The sequence below is a fragment of the Triplophysa dalaica genome, chromosome 12, assembly GCF_015846415.1.
Source record: "Triplophysa dalaica isolate WHDGS20190420 chromosome 12, ASM1584641v1, whole genome shotgun sequence".
Lineage (NCBI taxonomy): Eukaryota > Metazoa > Chordata > Actinopteri > Cypriniformes > Nemacheilidae > Triplophysa > Triplophysa dalaica.
In genome coordinates this window covers 9,955,555-9,976,325 of record NC_079553.1, presented here as the reverse complement: position 1 = coordinate 9,976,325, position 20,771 = coordinate 9,955,555, and the positions used below count along the sequence as shown (strand labels likewise).

At 41.7% G+C, this 20,771-nt stretch overlaps 1 protein-coding gene across 1 annotated transcript in view; it reads right to left on the bottom strand.

The window, feature by feature from the left end:
* col14a1a (collagen, type XIV, alpha 1a) overlaps positions 1-20,771 on the bottom strand; it is a 97,049-nt gene that overhangs the window by 65,080 nt on the left and 11,198 nt on the right. The window contains 1 exon segment of the mRNA XM_056762397.1: positions 19,517-19,603. Within this exon segment, the coding sequence (XP_056618375.1) occupies positions 19,517-19,603 (87 nt within the window).

Sequence of the window (20,771 nt, the reverse complement as noted above, 5' to 3'; positions counted from 1 at the left end):
CTCTTAAAAGCTTCCGATGTCCAGCGCCCTAGTGCTTGGATTTGAGAGTGCGAGAGGCCTTTTTGGGCTGCTGTGGTTGCTGCGCCTATGCGGAAGGAGTGGCCGGAAAAGTGGTCTGCAGGGATACCGGATAGGAGCAGGACAGCTTTGAGGTGCTTTTGGAACCAAAAGCGTGTAGCTGGGCGGTTAGACTCGTCGACGAATAGAGGATCCGATGTGGTTGTGGTCTGGGATTTCCTGAAGTGGAGGTAGGCTAGGAGGGTCTGATAAGGTTGAATTGGTGAGTGGAGATTGAATATGTAAATGAAATGTCCTCTCCTGGTTTGGTCCGTCTTGCTCTGTTTAATGGAAAATGACATAGTCTCTGAATCGACTACTGACAGGTCGGATACCGTTGGATGGGTTAGGGGGTTGAAAATGGATGTTGTGGAAATTTCTGAACATCTTAGAAATCCAAAGAATGCTAGTATAAACATGGTGTCGAGTGTGCGATCGACGTGTTTGGAGTGGTATCCTTTACGAAGGGTGGAAATGCATCTGGTCAATATATCCAGGGTTATGGGTTGCCTTGCATCCTGGCGAGCAGGCTGGGTACGTTGAATGCCCTTGATAAGCATAGATGTTTGGGAGCTGGCTATGGCTGCGGAAGGAGAATTGAATATGAGTTTGTGGAAGAACTGGACTCCACTCATGTAGCCTTTAATTGAGCTGGCCTGGAGGTTTTTTGAAGAGTTTAGGAAGGAGATGAAGGAGGTGATGGTGATGACAGAAAAATCGGGAAAGGGAATGTTGAATGCCAGGTGAAAGGACTTGAAGCTTTTCCATGCAGTTAGATAAGATTGGAGGGTCCTGAGGGAGACGGCTTGGATGATGGAGTTTAGAGAGGCATCGATGAGGGTTTTTAGGGGGTGGTTAACTGGAATATCAGCTCCGAATAGGGAGGTACCGGTGTTGGCAAAGGATCTGCTTCGGGTGCCAGCAGCCTGAACTTCTGGAAGGCAAAACGAGAAAGGGCGTCAGCAATCTGATTTTTTGATCCGGGAATGTGTTTGGCAGTTAGAATGAATTGGTCACAGGCTGAGATCCAGATGAGGCGTCTGAGGAACGGCATTATGGCGGGGGAGTGGGAGCGGCCTTTGTTAATACAATGAACAGTTGCCTCGTTGTCACAGTGCACGATTATGCTGGAAGCTGACCACTCTTTTCCCCATAGGGATGCTGCGACGACCAGTGGATATAGCTCAAAGAGAGCTGAGGATGCTAAAGCATAAGGGATCTCTAAAACCTGGGGGGGCCAGGTGGACGCGAACCAACGGCCTTGGTAAAAGCCTCCGAAACCGACGGAAGGGGCGGCGTCTGTGAATAGGCGAATATCGACGGGGGAAGAGGCCATGTCACTGTAGAAAAATGACAAGCCGTTCCATTGTCTGAGGAATTTTATCCATAGGCTCAGCTCGTCGAGGCAGGAGCTGGATATGGATAACGAGTCCTCTAAAGCGTGTGCGGATGACGCGAGAGAGAGGAGGTGTGAAACGAACGGGCGACCTTGCGGGATTATTCTCATCGCGAAATTTAGATGGCCGAGAACAGACAGAAGCTCGCGTTTTGAGCAGCGGGGATTTGATAATAGGGAGGACGCGATCAAGATCGTTCTATCGATTTTCTCTTTCGGCAGAGAAGCCTGGAATTTAAGCGAGTCTAATTTAATTCCGAGAAATTCGATGGACGTGCTGGGACCTGAAGTTTTGTCTGGGGCGAGGGGAACGCCGAGATTTTTGAAAACCTGTTGGACTTTTGCTAGATGTGCAGCCGGAAACGAGTCGGGAGACGAGATGATTAAAAAGTCATCCAGTAGGTGGATAAGGTAGGGAATTGCATAATTGTTAGAGAGAATCCAGCAAATTGCCTCCGACAACATGTCGAAAATTTTTGGGCTGCTTCTGCAGCCAAAGGTGAGACGGACAGAAAAGTAAAATTTATTGCGCCATCGAATGCCGAAAAGGTGCCAGAAGTCTGGGTGGATTGGCATGACTTTAAATGCTGATGTGATGTCGACTTTTGCTAGCCAAGCGCCACGACCGGCATGTTTTATTAAAGTGATGGCTTGATCGATGTTATGATAGTGCAGGGAAAATTCCTCGATCGGAATGAGGCTATTAATGCTAGGGAAGGTAGAGCCGTGTGGTGACGAGAGATCGAAAATGAGGCGCTTTTTTCCAGAGAATTTACGAGTCGCTATGCCAATGGGGCTGATCCGAAATACAGGAAAAGGGGGAGCGTCGAAGGGGCCAATAATGAAATTAGCGTCGATCTCCTTTTTAATGAGGAAATCGACTGACTCTGGTTCGGCGAGCGCAGACTGGAGGTTGGGGCATATTAAGCTGTGTGACGGAAGACTGACGACGCCGGGGTTGAAACCGTTCGAGAGACCGGTCAGAAGATAGTCAGTGAATTGAAAGTCGGGGTGCAAGGACAATTCTGAAGACAAACAAGAAATGTTCACGGGAGTCGAAAGGTAATTTTTTAGTTTTTTATTCTGCGTTTGAGACAATGGGCACACGATTCGTGCGTGTGCTCCGCTACAAAATGAGCACACATGCAGGAAGCGACAACGCTGCCTGACGCATCTTCCGGCGTTGAAATTCCTACAAGCCTCCAAATTGCCAGGTTGCCCTTGGGTTTGGTGAACTGGGCGGGTTGGCAGGCGCGGAACAGAGCAGGTAGACTGGGGAGGCGAAGCTGAGCGTGGGGGAAGAGAGGGAGTGACTAGGGGACAATCTAATGTGGTATGCGCAACTGAGCGACACACCGCGCATGTAATATTGCGGACGCCCAGAAAAACCCTGTTATGCAGCTCAGTGTCCAATGCTCCCCAGTAGGGGCACTGGTTCCACTGAGCTATACGAATTGCACATTTGGCGGAGAAGAGTCTGTGATACGTGTAAAAATGCGCGCCCCCATAGGAGAGAGCGAGCTCTGCCACGATAGCGAGATAATCGCCCAGCTCGCGTCTCCTATGAGGGAACGCAGTGCAGATCACGTCAGTGTAGCGGGAAAAAGCAACGATGAATTCGGGGAAAGAAAGCGTGCGGGTGTGGTTGGGTGACTGATTTTTAAGCGTGAGCGACAGATCGCCGTAAGTGATCTGTCGCTCGTTTGACGGAGGTGATAAAGGTGAGAGGAGTAAATAAAGATCTGTGTCCGCACCTGCCAAGATCTGTGACCTGATGTTGCCTGGGACGGGGGGCGGTTCCAACGCTGGTGCGTTGATTGGCACTGGCATTGCTGTCGCTGTGGCCAATGTGAAGCCTGATCTGCTCTGCGGGAGAGATAAAAGGGAGGGGATTGCAGCCGCCTGAGCGGCTAGCGGAGCCATGCTCGCGCTAGCGGCGGCTTCTAAGGGGGCGGTGAAATGGCTGATGACCGGCACCTGCATCGCTAGCTGAGGCAGCCTCGCGCTAGTGGTCGATGGGGGTGCCGTGGGCCAAGAGCCAGGGGCAGGGAATGGGTGGGATAGCACTGGAGCTCCGAGTGCTGGTGAGCCGACGTTTCTTGGGCGGCCCGCAGTGTTTACTGCTGGCGTGGTGTTGGCTGGAGGTTGGAGCTGGCCTACTGCGAGAGGGACTAGTTGCTGGAAAACTTCGACCGGACGGTTTGAGGCGTCCGGGAGATCCGTGGCGGTACCTGCGCTCGCGGAGGGCCTGCTGTGCCGGGTTGCCGGCGGACGGCCACGACGGGCCGCATTGGTGGATTGCCCGGGCCGGGAATAGGGGGAACCACGAGCCGTGCCCGGCTTGTCAGTGCTCCTTTGCGGAGCTGACTTTGGTGGGGCGGTGTCGGCCAGGGAAGAAGCGTAGAGGCAGTAAAGCTCCGCCTTGGTCATCCGCCTATGGAACTCGATGTCCGCGTTGGATAGAGCCAATCGTAGGCCCTGGACAGTCCATTTATGGATGGCGGGGATCGTGTTGTGCGTGGAGGTGTAAGAAGAAGCCGGTGAAGGCGGCGGACGTCTCTCTGGCACAAGTGATGGAGTGTCCCCTCTGATTTTGGCCTTGCGAGGTGCGGAACGTCGAAGCTGGCGGCCACGTGATGAAGCCGGGGAATCAGCTACCGAATCCGACCCTGAGCTGGAACAATGGGACGCGCTCGTTGGCGCTGAAGGATTGCGGTCTGTGGATGCGTCGTTAATGACGGGGGTCTCGGACATAGCGTCTAACGTAGGAGTTGGTGCTTAATCTTAGGAGAACGAGCAGGTAAGATGGTTTCCCTATTTATTAGCTAGCTCGCTAGGCTGATTGTGTATACGTTGTGATTGCTGATTACACACCAGCTGGCTGGTTATATGCTCCGGCTCCTCCCGAACTTTGTTAATTAAACATCATTAATGAAACATTTCCATAACTTTCAAAGAGACGGATTAACATTTTAATAGACATATTGCCAAAAAAAGCAGCCGAATCTATATGACGTGTCTGTTGTTTAGACCCTTTGACTGCGAGGAGACAATTTGGCTCCATTTTTTCGGGGAACGCACTCAATAAAACCCCATTCAATAGCAGCACGTTGTGTTTAATTAAGTCCCGTGCTCCTTAATTCCCTTCTATCCATTTATGTCGGCGTGGTTCGATCCACGCCATTACACAAAGAGTGGCTTGTCAGGACACGGCTACCTTCTGCTTTTATCAGCGAGCCACTGAGAACGTCAGTGTCAGTAATCAGCGTGATCTTCTCTATCAGAGAGCTCTGGGCTGATTGTATCCTGAGATTCAGAGGTGAGGATACATCACACCCATCAGCAATCCGCCAACATCGATTCATTAAGCCCCGAGATCCTCTGAATTTATCTACTAAGCAACAGACTCCTCATTGTTTCCTTGGAAAACCCGGAAAGGTCATGCGATCGCTATACGATGCTGCAATGCAGCTCCTGCGAACCGGCTCTCCGGGCTGGTTGTGGGACGTCCACATGATGCTCACTCATACGTATGCTGGGGGAAGAAAAGAAAATGTGAGAAAATGAGATTAACACAACAGACAATGCAATCAAATGTCTTGGATGCTTCGTGAATGCGAAATCAAAGCGGCGCTGGTATGTATCGCATAAGTCTTCATTAATTATGCCTCTATTGGCTGTAATGTTGTTAGTTGTGTCCCCCCCGATGTCTCCAGACACGGTGAAATAATCCCTATAGGTGAGACTGTAGAGCGAGGCCTTGTCACATTTATTGTTCTCATTAAATGCTTATTAAGATTAACCGCCGAACGGACATGTCTCCTGTTCGCTGTCAGAACCCTCATGTCAAAAATTTGTCACCTATCTTCATTCTCTTGCCACTGGAGTGTCAAGACTACTAATGTTGGGGAAGGAGGATTGTGCTTTGTGTTAGAGGTGTTGAATAATGAGTAGAGATGCACCGATTGCAATTTTCTTTGCCGATTCAGATTTCCGATTTCATTATAAGTGAAACCTGCCGATTCCGATTTTATATCTACAAACTATAATTGACAGTATATAAAAAAACATTAACTTTTCTTCAATACACATTTTTTCATATTTTTTTATTATCATTACATACATTTTTGAACATTACAATTTCCCTAAATACAGTTTTACAACCTGCATTAAATTACAGAATCTTCTCTTGCCCAAATAACTCTTAAATTGAAGAACTCTGTGACTGAAAATAAGTATAAATAATAAAATATAACTAAACTTAATCAATAAATCAACCTTTTTCATTTTTGTACTCTCACAAAAGTTTAAGATAACAATAAAATACTTCAATTTTATTCTTGTCTGTTTCTGTTTATGAAACTATCATTGCTTTATTTATTTTTTTCTGAAATGTAAAATAACTTGTCTATATCTTGGGTCTGTAGTACTAAAAGAAGTGGGTTGATTTTAGCTGCCACTTCAATAAAAAGTTAAAAATCTTATGAGTGAATTCTCCTCTAAATATGTATATGTATTTGCCCTTTTTTGTGTTAGTAAAAAACTCAATTAGGAATATATCACAAATATTGGTTGATTTATTCGTTTTTATAGTTTTGATTTTTTCAAGTCGTGTCGAATGTCATTTTACCTCAGTGAAATGACCATAGTTTTAACGTACAACAATTAATCGGGTTGAATGGAATTTACATTTGTTTTACACATAGTGAACGACTTCAACATGAGTTTAGCATGTGTCAGAGTTTAGCATCACAGCTAGCATGTAGTACATACCCGAAGTAGACAGAGCAACGAATGTGAACTACTGGACAGTCAAACATTGACAAAAACATTTGACCTTATTGCCCGCGTTGCTGGCAACATACGATTGGCTTCGAATTGGCAAGACGTTACACTGACCGGCCGGTCATCGGTCACGGCCGATCATGCGAAAACCGACCGATTCTGGTTTCTGATCATCAAACGGTGCACTTCTAATAATTCGTGAGATTATATTAAGCACAACTCTTTTTGGACTGAAAATATCAGGAAGCATTAGGAAATACAGGTACTGTTAAGGGACAACAGGAAGACTGAGGTTAAACAGTACCTGTCTGGATGATGAGGCCAAGAGCGCCCCTCAATCTGCCAAAATAATTCTGCCTCAAGTAAAATCCCTAAATGCCTCTTTCATTCGTTCATTCAAGCAGCTATCATAAAGTACAACAAATGAAATGCAATGTAATACGTTCTTAAATAGATACAGAGCTGCTGTTTACACAGAATTCAAGTAACGTGTTTCTCTCAACCTAACAACAAATAAACCTTTACAGCACATCGTTTTACTCTGGAAAACATGTACAGTAAGATCTTATAGTCTCTTAAGGACCCTTCACACCAAGAATTGTAACCAATACAGACTAATTGAAAAAACAACAAGTAACTGTATTGTTGGGAATCGGGATCAGGTTCAAATATTTTTTTTCTGCTGATGCAATAAAACTTTGGCAACCCATCAAAACTGAAAGACTCAAGCATTTAAAATGTGAAACTGTGGATTACAACAAGATTATGAGAAACAGTCCCAAAATGTACACAAGGTAAAAAAAACATCACATAATGTAATTAAGTTGTCACAGAAAAAAAAAGTGAAAAACACATGTTCAGAATAAAACTGTAAGATATAACCTTATGATTCCAAGGCAAAGATTTCTCAAAATATTTTATGTATTCCTCAGAAGAAAGAGTCAGGTTTTGAAGGAAATGAGAGTCAATACATTATGACACATCTTTATTTTGGGGGTGAACTATCCATCCATCCATCCATTTTCTACCGCTTATCCGAACTACCTCGGGTCACGGGGAGCCTGTGCCTCAGGAGTCGGGGGTGAACTATCCCTTTAAAAATAAAAATGTTTAAACCTACAATAAGTTATCACAATATGTTTTTTTTTTGCAAGTTGCACTCTAAATCCTCTTGTCTCAAAAATATGTGGGGGCATGACACTTCTAATTACAGTCCATACAGAATATAAACAATAGAAATGTTTCTTCTTTCACACTGGAGGGGGATTTGAGTTCATATAAGGTTTTTTTCTGAGAACAATTATGTGGTTGTTTCGCTGCTGCAAGTCAACATAAAGAACAACAGAGAGAAAAAAAAAGAAAGTGTGTCCTTTATCTGAAATGGGCAGAGCAATAAAGTCAAATGCATATCCAGAACAAGACTCCATCTGGGACTCTCAAGGGTATATTTAAATAACATTCAATGCCCATTCTCCTCAAGGTTAACAGTTAGAAGCAAAATATTTTTCCTTTGTTTCCACTTTATATCCCACAGAATGCAGACAAAATTTATTGAAAAAGAGAGCGGCGAGGGACTGATCTATCTAGCCCATTTTATTACTACACCATCTCCCATATAATTCAGTTCTCTTCTTGTTGCCAAGCATACTATGGGTTGTGACATCAGCAAAGGACTCTGGGAGCAACACCGCCAACTGCCAAACAATGCACAGGCCGAATAATGGCTGCCTTTGTTCTAAAGAGCACATGTAGTTAACCAGTCCATTTCATCCATATAAACCAAAATGACAACATGCCACAGTCTGGGCTCTGCCGGCTCGCTCGGGCAATTCCACAACCTTTTCAACCAGTTCTGCAATCACCAAGAGCTGCCGAAAGTCAGGAGAGCCCTTGCACATTCGGTTGGGGAAAAAAGTGTTCTTTTATCTTTTATGTCTTTATTGAGAACAACCCAAAAAAACTCATAGTATTTGTGGAAAAAGTATGTGAACCCATGAGTTAATGACTTCAAAACAGCTTATTGGAGTCATGTTTTAGCACACCTGGAGTCTCATTGAAATAATACGTTTGGAGGTGTGGACTACAGCAACCCCTCAAACTTTTAGAGTTTGCTCTGCACAAGAAGAACACGCTTGTGAGCCATGCCTCGCCAAAAAGTGCTTTCAAAGGATCTACGATAAAGAATGGTGGATTTACATAAAGCTGGCAAGGTTACAAAGTTATTTCAAAGACTTGAGAAATTCACCAGTCTACAGCAAACAATCTACAAATGGAGACACTTTGGGACTGTTACTACCCTACCTAGAAGTGGGCGCCCAGTCAAAATGACACCAAGAGAACAACGAATACTCATCAATGACGTAAAGAAACCACCCCGATTTACAGCCAAAGATTTGAAGGCATCATTGGAACTTGCTAACATCTCCGTTCATGAGTCTACAATACGTAAAACGACCAAAACGACCCAAAACACCGGAGCAAGTCCACAACAGAATGGCTTCAGAAAAACAAAATCTGCCTTTTGGAATGGCCAAGTTAGAACCCATCCCATCAACCCAATAGAGATGCTATGGATTGACTTAAACTGGGCCATACACATGAGACGGCCAAAGAATATGACAGAGCTAAAGCAGCTCTGCCAGGAAGAATGGGCTTAAATTCCTCCTCAACGATGTGCAGGTCTGATCCACAGCTACAGGAAGTGCCTGGTTGAGGTTATTGCTGCCAAGGGGGGGTCAACCAGTGATTGATTCTAAGGGTTCACTTACATTTTCCACTGGCTTCTTGAATGTTGATTGAGTGTGTTCAATAAAGACATGAAGGATCAAATATTGTGTTTGTCCACACCCTTGACTTAGATGAAGATCATATCACATTTTATGACAAATTTATTCAGAAAACCATGACATTCCAAAAGGTCTATAAAGAGGCCTAGAAATCTCTCGCATGTCACCTTAATATATTTATTTGTGTTCCGAAGATGCCGAGAGGTCTTAAAACATGTTGAACCTCATGTGGGCGAGTAAAAAATAACAAGATTTTGATCTGAACTTTTCGTTTAAGCCTGTCATTCCCTCTTCTAATGTTTATAAACACAGAAATCTTTTCCAGTTAGAGAACATCACGATAGTCCAGATATGAATCTACAGCGTAAAACAGAGATGCTGATGTGCATGAGAGGGACATCTAGATTCTTCAAGACAGACCAGCTGGAAACAGTGATGATTACTATTCTCTTTTTCAAGCTGTTTCTGTTGTATCCTCTTTCTGAGTTCAGGCGGCGCTAGACCAGACATGCCAAGTCTGCACACTTAACAGCCTGCTGTTTCTCAAACATATTCAACATGCATTTTTTGTTTGCATATTATATAAAGTGATTTTGTGTTTGTTTTGTTGGTTGTCTATGACACGGACACTTGAAGCAGCATCATGCAAAACTAAATGGGTTTTAGTTGCAGAGAAAATAAAAGACCAGTTTTAAGACCATGTAAAATGAAGTTTAGGTACAATTATTACATTTTTTTTGTTCTGTGAACTAACAATATTTTCCTATTTCATTTCGGTTTGCATTTATTTGTAGAAAATGAAAACTGGAGGACAATATAACAAAAAAAAGCTTTTTCAGACCTCGAACAGTACATGCATTTAGGGGGGGGGGAAATCTGTGATATCTCAATTTTTATCACAGTTTTGTCATGCTGTCAGTCTTTCACATTGCTGTGGATGACTGTCACTCCTGAGGTTTAATATTGTTGAAATATTGGACAGAGTTTTCGAATACTCGCCAATACATGCCTGTACCAATGCCTGTACATTTTCACAACACAGTGAGACTTTATTCTAAAAATAAAATAGCTTCATAATTACAAACAGCAAAAATGTGCTTTTTACAAACTTTCAAATCAAATTTCACAACAAATTTCTGTCAGTTAAGAAACATGAGATACCGTTCTTTGGTATCGGTGCATTTTTATGACTACATGAGCTTACTATCGGGGGCCAATGCCCATACTGGTATTGGTTCATCCCTAATTGAAATTCAACACTCAACTGGAATGGCCAAAATAAATCTGGAAATACTGGTTAAAAAACAATTAGGACTAATTTTGCAGATGTATGTCCTTATCGGTGGATTTATTTTTTTCTCATGAAAAAGTGATTCCACAATAACTGACCAATCAGGCTTGTTATTGAGTTCCCTCTTATGTAAAAGTCATCAGAAGCCTCTAAGCCTCCCTCTGAGAAACGCCAAATAATGCTGTCGAATCGAATTGCTCATCCATGCTACGTTCAAAGGATTCAATCCCTCAAACTAAAAGATTCCAATCATTAATATGCTTTGCAGCGCACGGTTTCTTTACAAGCTCATTTTTCCCTCAAATGACCATTTCTTCCAGACAAGATGATTTATTGTGAGGTCTCCATTTATCTGGGAATGAAATTGAGTATGTTGTAATTCTGTCTATCTGTCTATTTATTTAATTTCTGGATGCTTAAATTCTTTTCAAGTGGCATTCTTACTGAAGCACAGGCTTCGGGCTGTGTCTGGGCTGGAGGGATTGTTTTACGCACCGTCTGGGGTTTGTGTGGGAACCGGCGCAGACCAAAACGGCCTCTGGACCCTTTGAACATGTCACCACCGATTTGTAAACTGCCCTTCAGCGACCCTATATACAGCATCTGCTAACAGGACTGTCGCACAAATGATGTTATACTGATGTCTAAACAGGGCTAGACACATGAAACAAGCCAGCACTAATATGCTCACAAATAAATCCACAAGAAAAACATACAGGGTTTGAGTAATTGTGGGTATAAAGCATGGGTGCCTATTCCATACATTTTGTGCATTCTCAGTTTGAGGCTATAGACTAAGAATAATAGTCAACAAAAAGTTCGGTTTATTTCACATAGAAACACTTAACATGTAATAAAGCACTCTTGGGTCTAATATCCAGCTGGCTAACACATCATCCAGACATATAAGCTTTCCATTTCTTTATTAAATGATATCCATCACGCCGCTTGTAAAATATTACTAGACAAAAACAGCCAGTGACTCTATCCTACATGTAATGCAAGTATCAGAGCAAAGAATTTCATTCAATCACTGGTCCACGTCAAAAATAAATCACGCACACCTACAGTTATACTAAGCACGTTTCAACCGCCTATAATAAATGTGTTCACTTTTGAGGCCTAAGTTGCTTTGTACCGCATTATACAGCAGCCATCCAACAAAGATATCAATTTGACTAGCGCGTCTCCCGGCGGCCATTATGAGCGATCCTCATAGGGGTTAATTAACAGTATTTTTCATTAAGCTATAGGTCAAACACAGTGTAGCTTTGAAAGGTGTCACTCTTCAGCATAAACTGTTTAAATCATATGACCAGAAATGTGATAGGAGAGAGAATGGAGAGGTGAATGAGAAAGACAAAATGAATGAGACGCCCACTCGTCACCCCTACCCAAGTCACATAGTGAACCCAGTGTCCTTTGGCATACTGAGTGAACTACTTCTCATCTTCAGAAGCCCCCTACATAATAGCTTTATTGCAATTAGCTTCATTGTGGCTAGCACTCTGACCTTCTTTCCGTGTGTGGGTGAAGGGCGGGACGGAGAATCCTTGTCCCATTAGAGCCGCTTTTAGCCAACAGCTCAGTCTCCTGTGCTTCATCAAGCTCCAGTCAAACCTCCACTGCGCCACACCTCGTATGCACATCATGAAAACAGTCCTTGGGAAAGAATATCTAGAGGCTATTGTAAATCCTGAAGGAGGGCAGAGCCTAAATAAATGATAACGGTGGAGATGATCAGGGCGATAAATTCAAAGTACCCGAGCAGGCTTCCTCCCAAAGCTCTGACAGATGTTATGAAAATATCAGTTCGCCCTCGTGTTGTGCTTTCCCTCAGGCCCTGAGTGCAGGCGCTTTATATGGGCGAGGTGTTAGAGGAAGACTCCTTATTGAGTCGTTTGTTAGCCCACCGCGGTCTTTAACAGCTGTTTGCTGGGTTGGCCCATTTTTAGGGTCTTTGGAGGCAATTTTATAGGAATGAAATGCACCAGCTGATGGGGTTGTTTATGCGCACGTGTTGTTTTTGCGCCCGAATTAACAGCACAAATGTGCCCAAATAGCAATTTGGCACAATCCATCCATCTGTAAGACTCGTTTTAAATGCTTATGGAAAATGCAGACTACTGTGATCTGTCAGATTTATTGACATGTCGGGCGTCTGTGCAGCACTGCAGGGCATGTACCAGAATCAGGGCTAGTTCAAAAAATGTATTCTTTCACTATTTATTCAACCTCATGTCAATCCAAACCTGTTTGACTTTCTTTCCTGTGCAGAAAACAAAAGAAGATATTTTGAAAAAAGTTGGTAACTGAACAATACTGGACCTCATTCCATTGTACGGAAACAAAACCACTGAGACATTTCTGAAAATATCTTCTTTTGTGTTCAACAGAAAACGAGAAAGTCATAAAGGTATGGAATGACATGAGGGTGAGTAAGTGATGCAAGGATTTTCAATTTTTGGGTGAACTTTTAAAATGCAGAGAGCACATCTGGATATGTTTGTGATTATCCATCCATCCATTTTCTACCGCTTATCCGAACTACCTCGGGTCACGGGGAGCCTGCGCCTATCTCAGGAGTCATCGGGCATCAAGGCAGGATACACCCTGGATGGAGTGCCAACCCATCGCAGGGCACACACACTCACTCATTTGTTTGTGATTATGATGCTTTTTAATACTTTTCCATTACTTGATCATTGTGTGCTAAATTACCTCTGCCATGATGAAGCGTATCTTTTAAAACAATTATTTAAACAAATACTTTTTTCATATTTTTATCAAAAACTTTTTGATTAAAAAAGACTCTGGACTGGCTTTGTGTACAAATAAATAAAATACAGTGCATAACCCTTTAGTGAACTTTTCCAACCCTTCCAAAAAACAACATAAAATCAAATAAAAATAATGAGAATGTAATCTTCGAAACAAAGCCCACGTCGGCTTCAATCCAAACACAACGGCATCAATGCGTCTTAATGTGTCGCATAATTCCAAAGAAACAGCTATTAACTGATGATTTCATCCAACATTCTGAAACGTAATGACCCTGAATCGCAGCCAAACTCTCCTCCCAGGCGTATTAATTCCCGAGAGAGACCAACACATCATCCTCCCAGATGCTTAATGGTGCTTCTGCAGAGGACGATCTTACACATATATTCATAGCTATGCCCGGCTGGATTATGACTGATTCCCCTTGGTGGGCGGCACTGGAGCAGAGATTTTATTACCTCACCGAAGCTGTGCGTTTTAAATGCCCATAACACACACGGCCTCAACTGAGACTTTCATTAGTGTGCAGAAGACGTCTTACAGGTCACATGCAGGGTGAGAGATGAATGTGATCACTGACTTGAGCAAAATGAGTGAAAAGAGACTGCAGGAGAAACGAAACGGGATGAAAGGAAACAGGGCACGAGGATACACATAGACAGACAGGGGGAAAGAGAGGAAGGTATGGAAGTTACAAATGCGGCTGCAAACAGGTGGTGTGTGTCGCCTGGCTCTAAGCAATCATTCAAAACCAGTCTCGCACCTGAAGGTGTTTATAACAGCAGAGTTAAATCTGCTCATGATTCTTTGATAAAAAGAGACGCAATGCCACATAAGAGCAAGACCAAATCCAGCAGGTTGTGACCCGCAGCTTTGTGTGGTTTGGTTAAAACGATTATCAGCATCTTAAACTTTGCCACTCATTATTATACTTTTTGATGTTTCTCCGGACACATGCATCTGGCCCGAAGTCTGTGTTTGTTGATCAGTCTGACTAGCGGCTAATAATTTAACTCTTTATATTTTATGTAATTTATATGAATATTACTATTTTATTGTATAATCTGCAGGGACTTGATGTGCACAGGAAGTTAAATTTGAGCCACAAAAGTGTGCATGCGCAGTAATTATGTTGTTGCTTTGAAACCGTTGCTTTTTAAAACTATCACTTTATAGTGAAATACATTTTGATATTTGGAATATCTCATAACTTCATAAATACACCTAAATGCCACTTAAGAGGCAGCTTCTCTGCAATCTTTTAATTGTAAATAAGCCCGTTCTCGTGACGAAGCACTTTCTTCCTGCCTAAGTGGGTGATTCTTTGCCAGAAAAAGCTGCAAGGTCTGGTTACACATGACTGGGTAACACTAGAGAGAGAAAGAGATCCGCCAATCTCAAACCAAACTTACATTCTCACATCAGTAACCTCAATCATGTACCGTTTACAGCGATACATCTTCATCGCTTCTGTCCCCTCGCTGTGGAGAATACAATGGCATTGTAATACATCCTCTAAAAATGGCAACACTTTCTTGGAAAATTGTTCACTGAAATTTCGTAACTGAGACAACCGTAGACGCTTATGCAGGCGTGCACACGCACAGATTCAATATGCTGCTCTCTAGGCATCAAACCAGCTCTTGATGATTACATCAGTGCCTCAAAGCATCAGAAGCCCTGAGCTGCCCTCTCTCTTAATTACAGGAAGGGATATTAAATCAGCCATGAACCAGGGTGTCCCTCAGCCTCATGCATTGAGATGAAATTTAACTACTTCCTGCTGGAAAACTAAAAACAACGGTAGGGCGACTGGGTCGTAAACAAACTTGGGTCATACAAACATAAAAAAATGAAGCAAGCTGGATTGGACGTTGACCTGTCGTTCATGTTCCAAGATGAATGATTTCTATTGCAGACAAGGGAGCAGATTAGAAAGAAAACAAATCTCTAACAGCTTCTGTTTAATCCAAACTTGCCGTCCCCAGACAGCAATAACAGAAACGGCTCCACTGAAATGAAGTCAACAACGGTTTATACCTGCACTCACTGTGATTCTGCCTAATGGTTATAACAGCTCTTTAGTGGACTTGGTGGTCTAGTAGCTGTAATGAAAAATTCAATCAGGCCATAATAAACAACAGGGACATCCAGAGTTTGTTTGCTTTGCTTGGGCAAAAGGCCAGAGGGGCAGCTGTGATGGCCTTTGGTGTCACATCTGGAACAGTGGAGATTGGTGGTCTCCGTGCTAGCAATATGGCAAGGTGATTACACCTGCGCTCCCGCAAATTAATCAAAAAACTGATTCCACGTATAGTCACTTAATCAGAGCGAGATTAAGAGGCCGCGGCTGCACTGCCGGCCCTTGACGAAAAATCAGACTGGAATTTCAAAGACTTTGTAAACAGAGAAATAGCCCGTGTCTGTGGGGTAATGATGCTTGAGGCACAAAGCCACAAAGTTTAGCGGAAATAAAGGTGCAGAACTGCTCCTTGACAATGGCCGTGCCCATGAAATCAACATCTTTGTTGGGCCTTTAGCTAAGATTACCTATGCTGTGGAGAATAGAAATTGAACAGGGATAAAACAGTGCAAGGTATTTATCATACATTTAAATAGACATTTGGAAATTAAAATAAATAAGTAAATGGGAAATTTAATGATTTAAATTACTGTCATTGTCTTGAAGGGATATTCCCCCCCCCCCAAAAAAAATCCTCTTGTCATCAAGACTACTCAATCTCTTTTAATTTTACACATATATGACTTTCTTCTGCAGAACACAAAAGAAGATATTTTGAAGAATGTTCATAAACACAAACAGTTGCACCCATTGACTCTTTTTGGGGGGTCCAATCTTGTTTGGATACAAACCTTTTTCAACATATCTTCTCTTGTGTTCTGCAGAAAATAAGACAGACATGCATGTGTGAAATGACAAGAGGGTGAGTAAATGATGACAGAATTTCACTTTAACTAAGCGATTATGAAGTAATACATACAATACACTAAATGCAGTAAAAACACTTTATTGTGTTCTGCAAAAAGTAATACTGTATTAAAAGCTGTCATGCAATTAAAGAGATGCTTCACCTAAAATTTTATTTCTGTCATAAATACTTCCCCTCCATGTTGTAGACATGTCTTTGTTCAGTTGAACGAACAGAAAGATATTTGGAAAAATATTTGTAACTGACATTTCTGGGACATCTATGAGATATTTTGAAGACTTTTAGAAAGCAAACAGTTCTTGGACACCATTGACCATGGAAAAATTTTTTAATGGTTGTCAAAGGTGCCCCAGTGTTGTTTGCTTTCCTAAATTCCTCAAAATATCTCATTTTGTGTTGAACAAAACAAAAAAAATGATAAAAAAATTCTACTATGGTAGTCAATAATTTCCCATAAATATCGGTAGCTAACATTTTCCAAATATCTTTCCCTGTATTCATCAGAACAAAGACATTTATACAGATTTGAGAACTCGAGGGCGAGTTCAAAACTTCCTCCTTACTTCGCCACAACTCAACACAGCAAGTTTGTAATAATGATTTCCAATTTGAGCTGTCAAGATCAGATTTTTACGGGAAACTCTCACCCTTCTTGCTTTCTCACCAGGTTCTGTGTGACATGGTTGAAACCTGGTAACTTCTTATAGGACTTCTTGTATTTTTGCTTCCCAGAATGAATCTCTTCATTATTTTCCCCACTATTGCAAGTTGCTTTTGATAAAAGCATCAGCTATACCTCTACATGTAAATGTAACTGTAACTTTTTTCAACACACATGAAGTACATTAAGTAACCGGCAATTTTACGTTTCAAACAAATATGTGATAAAAAGCTAAAGTTAGCTAATGCAGTTTTAAAATGAGCTGTAAGGTCCATGATCTACTATCTATAGACATACTGTAATGATCGATATTGATTCGGAAACAACCAATGTTGCCACATGTATGCTGTGTGTGTTACAGCAAACACGCTTTGAATGTATTGGTGAAATTGGGAAGATCAGCTTTTGCATGAAAAAAGATGTTCATGCAGCAACTTTGATATATGACAGCATGTAATCTTCATGCACTTTGGTCATATACTGTACACGTATTAGCATTCTCGAAAGCACCGACATATAGTGCACAACACTCCCTGTATTAAGACGCAGTTTAGCTGACACACAGCAAAGTGCCATATCAGTGATTTGACATGCGGCTAAGGTTGTCGCTGGCTTCGCCTATCGGGTGCCTCCACCAGTGGGCCGCAGGGCCTGATAAGACGTCACACTCCGAAAGTCTCCTTCAGAGAAAGTCCTGGAGCTTCATCCTCCTTGTGAGAAAGATCCAGAGTGTCATCCTTATCGCTGCTAACCTCAGCAGCCTGCCACCTGAGACCGCAGCCAAAATAGACATTATTAGCATTCCCTGCGCTTTACGCAATCTAATGCAGGGCAGTGAAGTGCTTTAAACGACAGCCATCTCTGCCCCTTATGTAGCACCTCTGAAAATAATGTTCTACACCAACGATTCCTTATTAAAAGCGCCCCCCTCTGCGCAGAAAAACTTCACATTAAAAATACCATCAGGTGAAACTGATTTCCATTATAAGGAGGGTCGTCTGAGGTGACTCACTCCGTCCCCTGTGCTGGCAGCTTGTGCTCTCTTATGGGGTGATATCATCTCCCTCAAGATCACAGTGGCTGCAGGTTGTGAATTCCTAAGTAACAGTCCCCTCTAGTGCCCTGCCCTCTGACTACAAAGGTTAGAAAAGACTATTATCAGGCTTTTCTTTGCACTATTACCGGGAGGGGCGTGAGAAGAGGTTTATGTATGAAGCAGACGTGACAGCTGACCCTGCAGCCTTTTTCCGACAAGCCCAGACGAGGACCATCACGTTAAGGCGGATCTAACCGGCTCTGAAACCTGCATTCTGGACACTTCTATGCATTGTCTCAAATGTTTGGCCATGTTTACATACGGTGCTAAGGTCTCTCAGATTCAATCGCAACTAAAAGTGTTTGGCTGAGATCGATGGCTATGTTGCTTCATGCAGATAAAAAAATAAGCTGACGCACACCTTTTGATCGGATTACCACAAATAGACCATAATGCCAGATGTAAACTGTAAAACGCCACTTTATTGCTCAATATGAGGCACAGGCATTTCGTCACAATTTACACACATCTCATGAAGATTATTAAGTTAGACAATATACTCGGAGCTCTATCGCCCACTTAGAGTCAATGTGTCAAATCTTGCCCACTCCGACGGAGGTCTAAAAAGGAAATCAGGACAGCTATGGTCTCTGTGAGCCATACCATTTTAAAACCTCTGCCATTTGGCACTCATTCAAAGGTGCCCTTAATTAAAGACTCTGAACAACAGATGGGAGGCCACGTAGCAAAATGGCTGCAGTACAGAGGACCCGAGGAAAATGTTCACCATATTTCATGCTCCTTGCAGCCCAGGCTGATCTTTTCACACACTAAAATCAAATGTTCACAGCTGAACAAAGCACAGTGAGTCTTCTGAGCTGTGAGTAAAAAGCTCACGGAGAGGTCTTTCTCTTTTACAGTCATACCCTACATGGGCATTTGGCCTGATTCTATGACACACACCCTATACGTATATGCAGTTTCACCAGTACAATCTCTTCTCATATTGCATTACAGTCAAAAATCTTACTTTTCAAATATTTTCACAATAGTCAAAATGTAGGGCCATGATGTTTCACTTTTGATACTAGAAAATGGGTTCTGGTACTAGGGTCTGGTCCAGAGAGACACCAACATAATTTGATTTTGACTTCCTGACTATACACATTTTGTCAAGTATGCATGAAAACTGACACTGAGGAGACCTATGGATAGATACCCCTCTATAACTTTAGATAGTTTCAGTTTGTATACTTCATTGACAGCACTATGAAATATTTTGACAGGTCTCACTGGACAAACAGCAATAATAAGTACTGTACATAGTAGAAGACAGGCTGAAATGCCATAAAGTGTGAGAGATACATGGAAGAAGTGCCGAAGAAAGATAAAGAAACATCAAGATCAGAAAACTTGGGAAGTCTTACATCCCTTTCCACTAAAGATTAAAAAGAAAGTTTGTAAATAATATCAGATTGATCATAATACCAAAGTCTGAGTTAATCACAAGTCACGGACTTTAACACAACATTTCTCGACAAGTTTCCAAGAACCCGAATTAGCTGAGCTATTTACATCATAAATAAGGTCTAAAATAAAATAAATAAATAGCTCTGTGATTTTACTGTAGAAAAGCAAATGGAAGAATAATGTGTGCACTTCTAAATGGGAAATTAAAAGAGTAACATCACAATGCAGAGTTTTTTAACCTTGAACTCCGTCCGAGTTGAAGCATTAAGTTAACCTGTGGAAAGGTTCAGCTTTAGCTTTACCTGCTGAGATCTCATTGCCCTCTTCCACAGGACTGTGCTCTTTAAGTCTTTGAGGTTGAGTGGTCTCTCCATCACTGCTCTGCCCTTCTGCTGAAAAGACATGAGGGATTAAGTAAATTTCAAACAGTATTGTTATGTGTAAAAGTCGCAACAAATTACAGAATGTAAACTAAACTCACTGCCTAAGTACCTTATAAGACTTTTATACAACAGTGGTTTTGTTTGTATGTAGTGATTTTACTCCAAAAAAGCCATCGTCAAAACAACAAACGTATGTGTTTAACGGCACACAGAGGCGACAGAAACTTATTATCGCAGAAAGCACAATAAACAATGTAAAGTATAATGAAGTGTAGCTCGCGCAAGAATGTTAATAATGCAACCTCCAGATGCCATTGCTACTTTAATGCACCGCGATGCGAGAATGGCGATTCCGCGATTAATTTTGCAAAACATCAAACACGGAAATTGGATAATTCCGAATTCCACCCGGAAATAATTTTTTTTTTAATGTAAGCTGATACTTTTAAAGTTTTAATGCTACTTAATCATTAGTATACTTTTAATATACTACTAAATACTTTTAATGTTAGTTAATCCAGACGTTACTTCTGGGTTGAAGTAGCAATTATCGAATTTCCGAGAGAGCACGTGAAGGCACGTACATTACCAACAGTGTTGGGTAAGTTACTCTGAAAAATTACTAGTTACTTAGTACATATTCAATAGTGTAATTAGATTACTGTCCAAATTACTCTGTCCAAAAAGTATTTAGTTACTCATTACTAATTACTTTCTATATCCTACATCAACCTTGATTAGTTAAGAGACATGAAACGGCTTATTGAATTCATTAAAATAAATTAAAATAAATAACAAATAAATAATATTATTAACTGACCAAAGTATTACAAATGTGAGAATTATACATTAAAGCACAGATTTTAAAGTAAGACTTTGAATTTTGATGTCAATAGCACTATTGCACACGCATATATTTCACAAAGTATTTAGTTTAAGTACATCAAAAGTAACTGTAATTAAATTACAGAAAACATATGAGTAATCCCTTACTTTACTTTTCCAAGGGCAAAGTAATTAAATTACAGTAGCTAATGTAACTAGTTACACCCAACACTGATTACCAAATATGTAAATATTTTTCTACTGCTATTGAATGATTATTTTAAAGGTATATTAAGAAGTACTTAATTATAAAACATAATAATCTTGAATGGTCAGAATTAGATTTCTC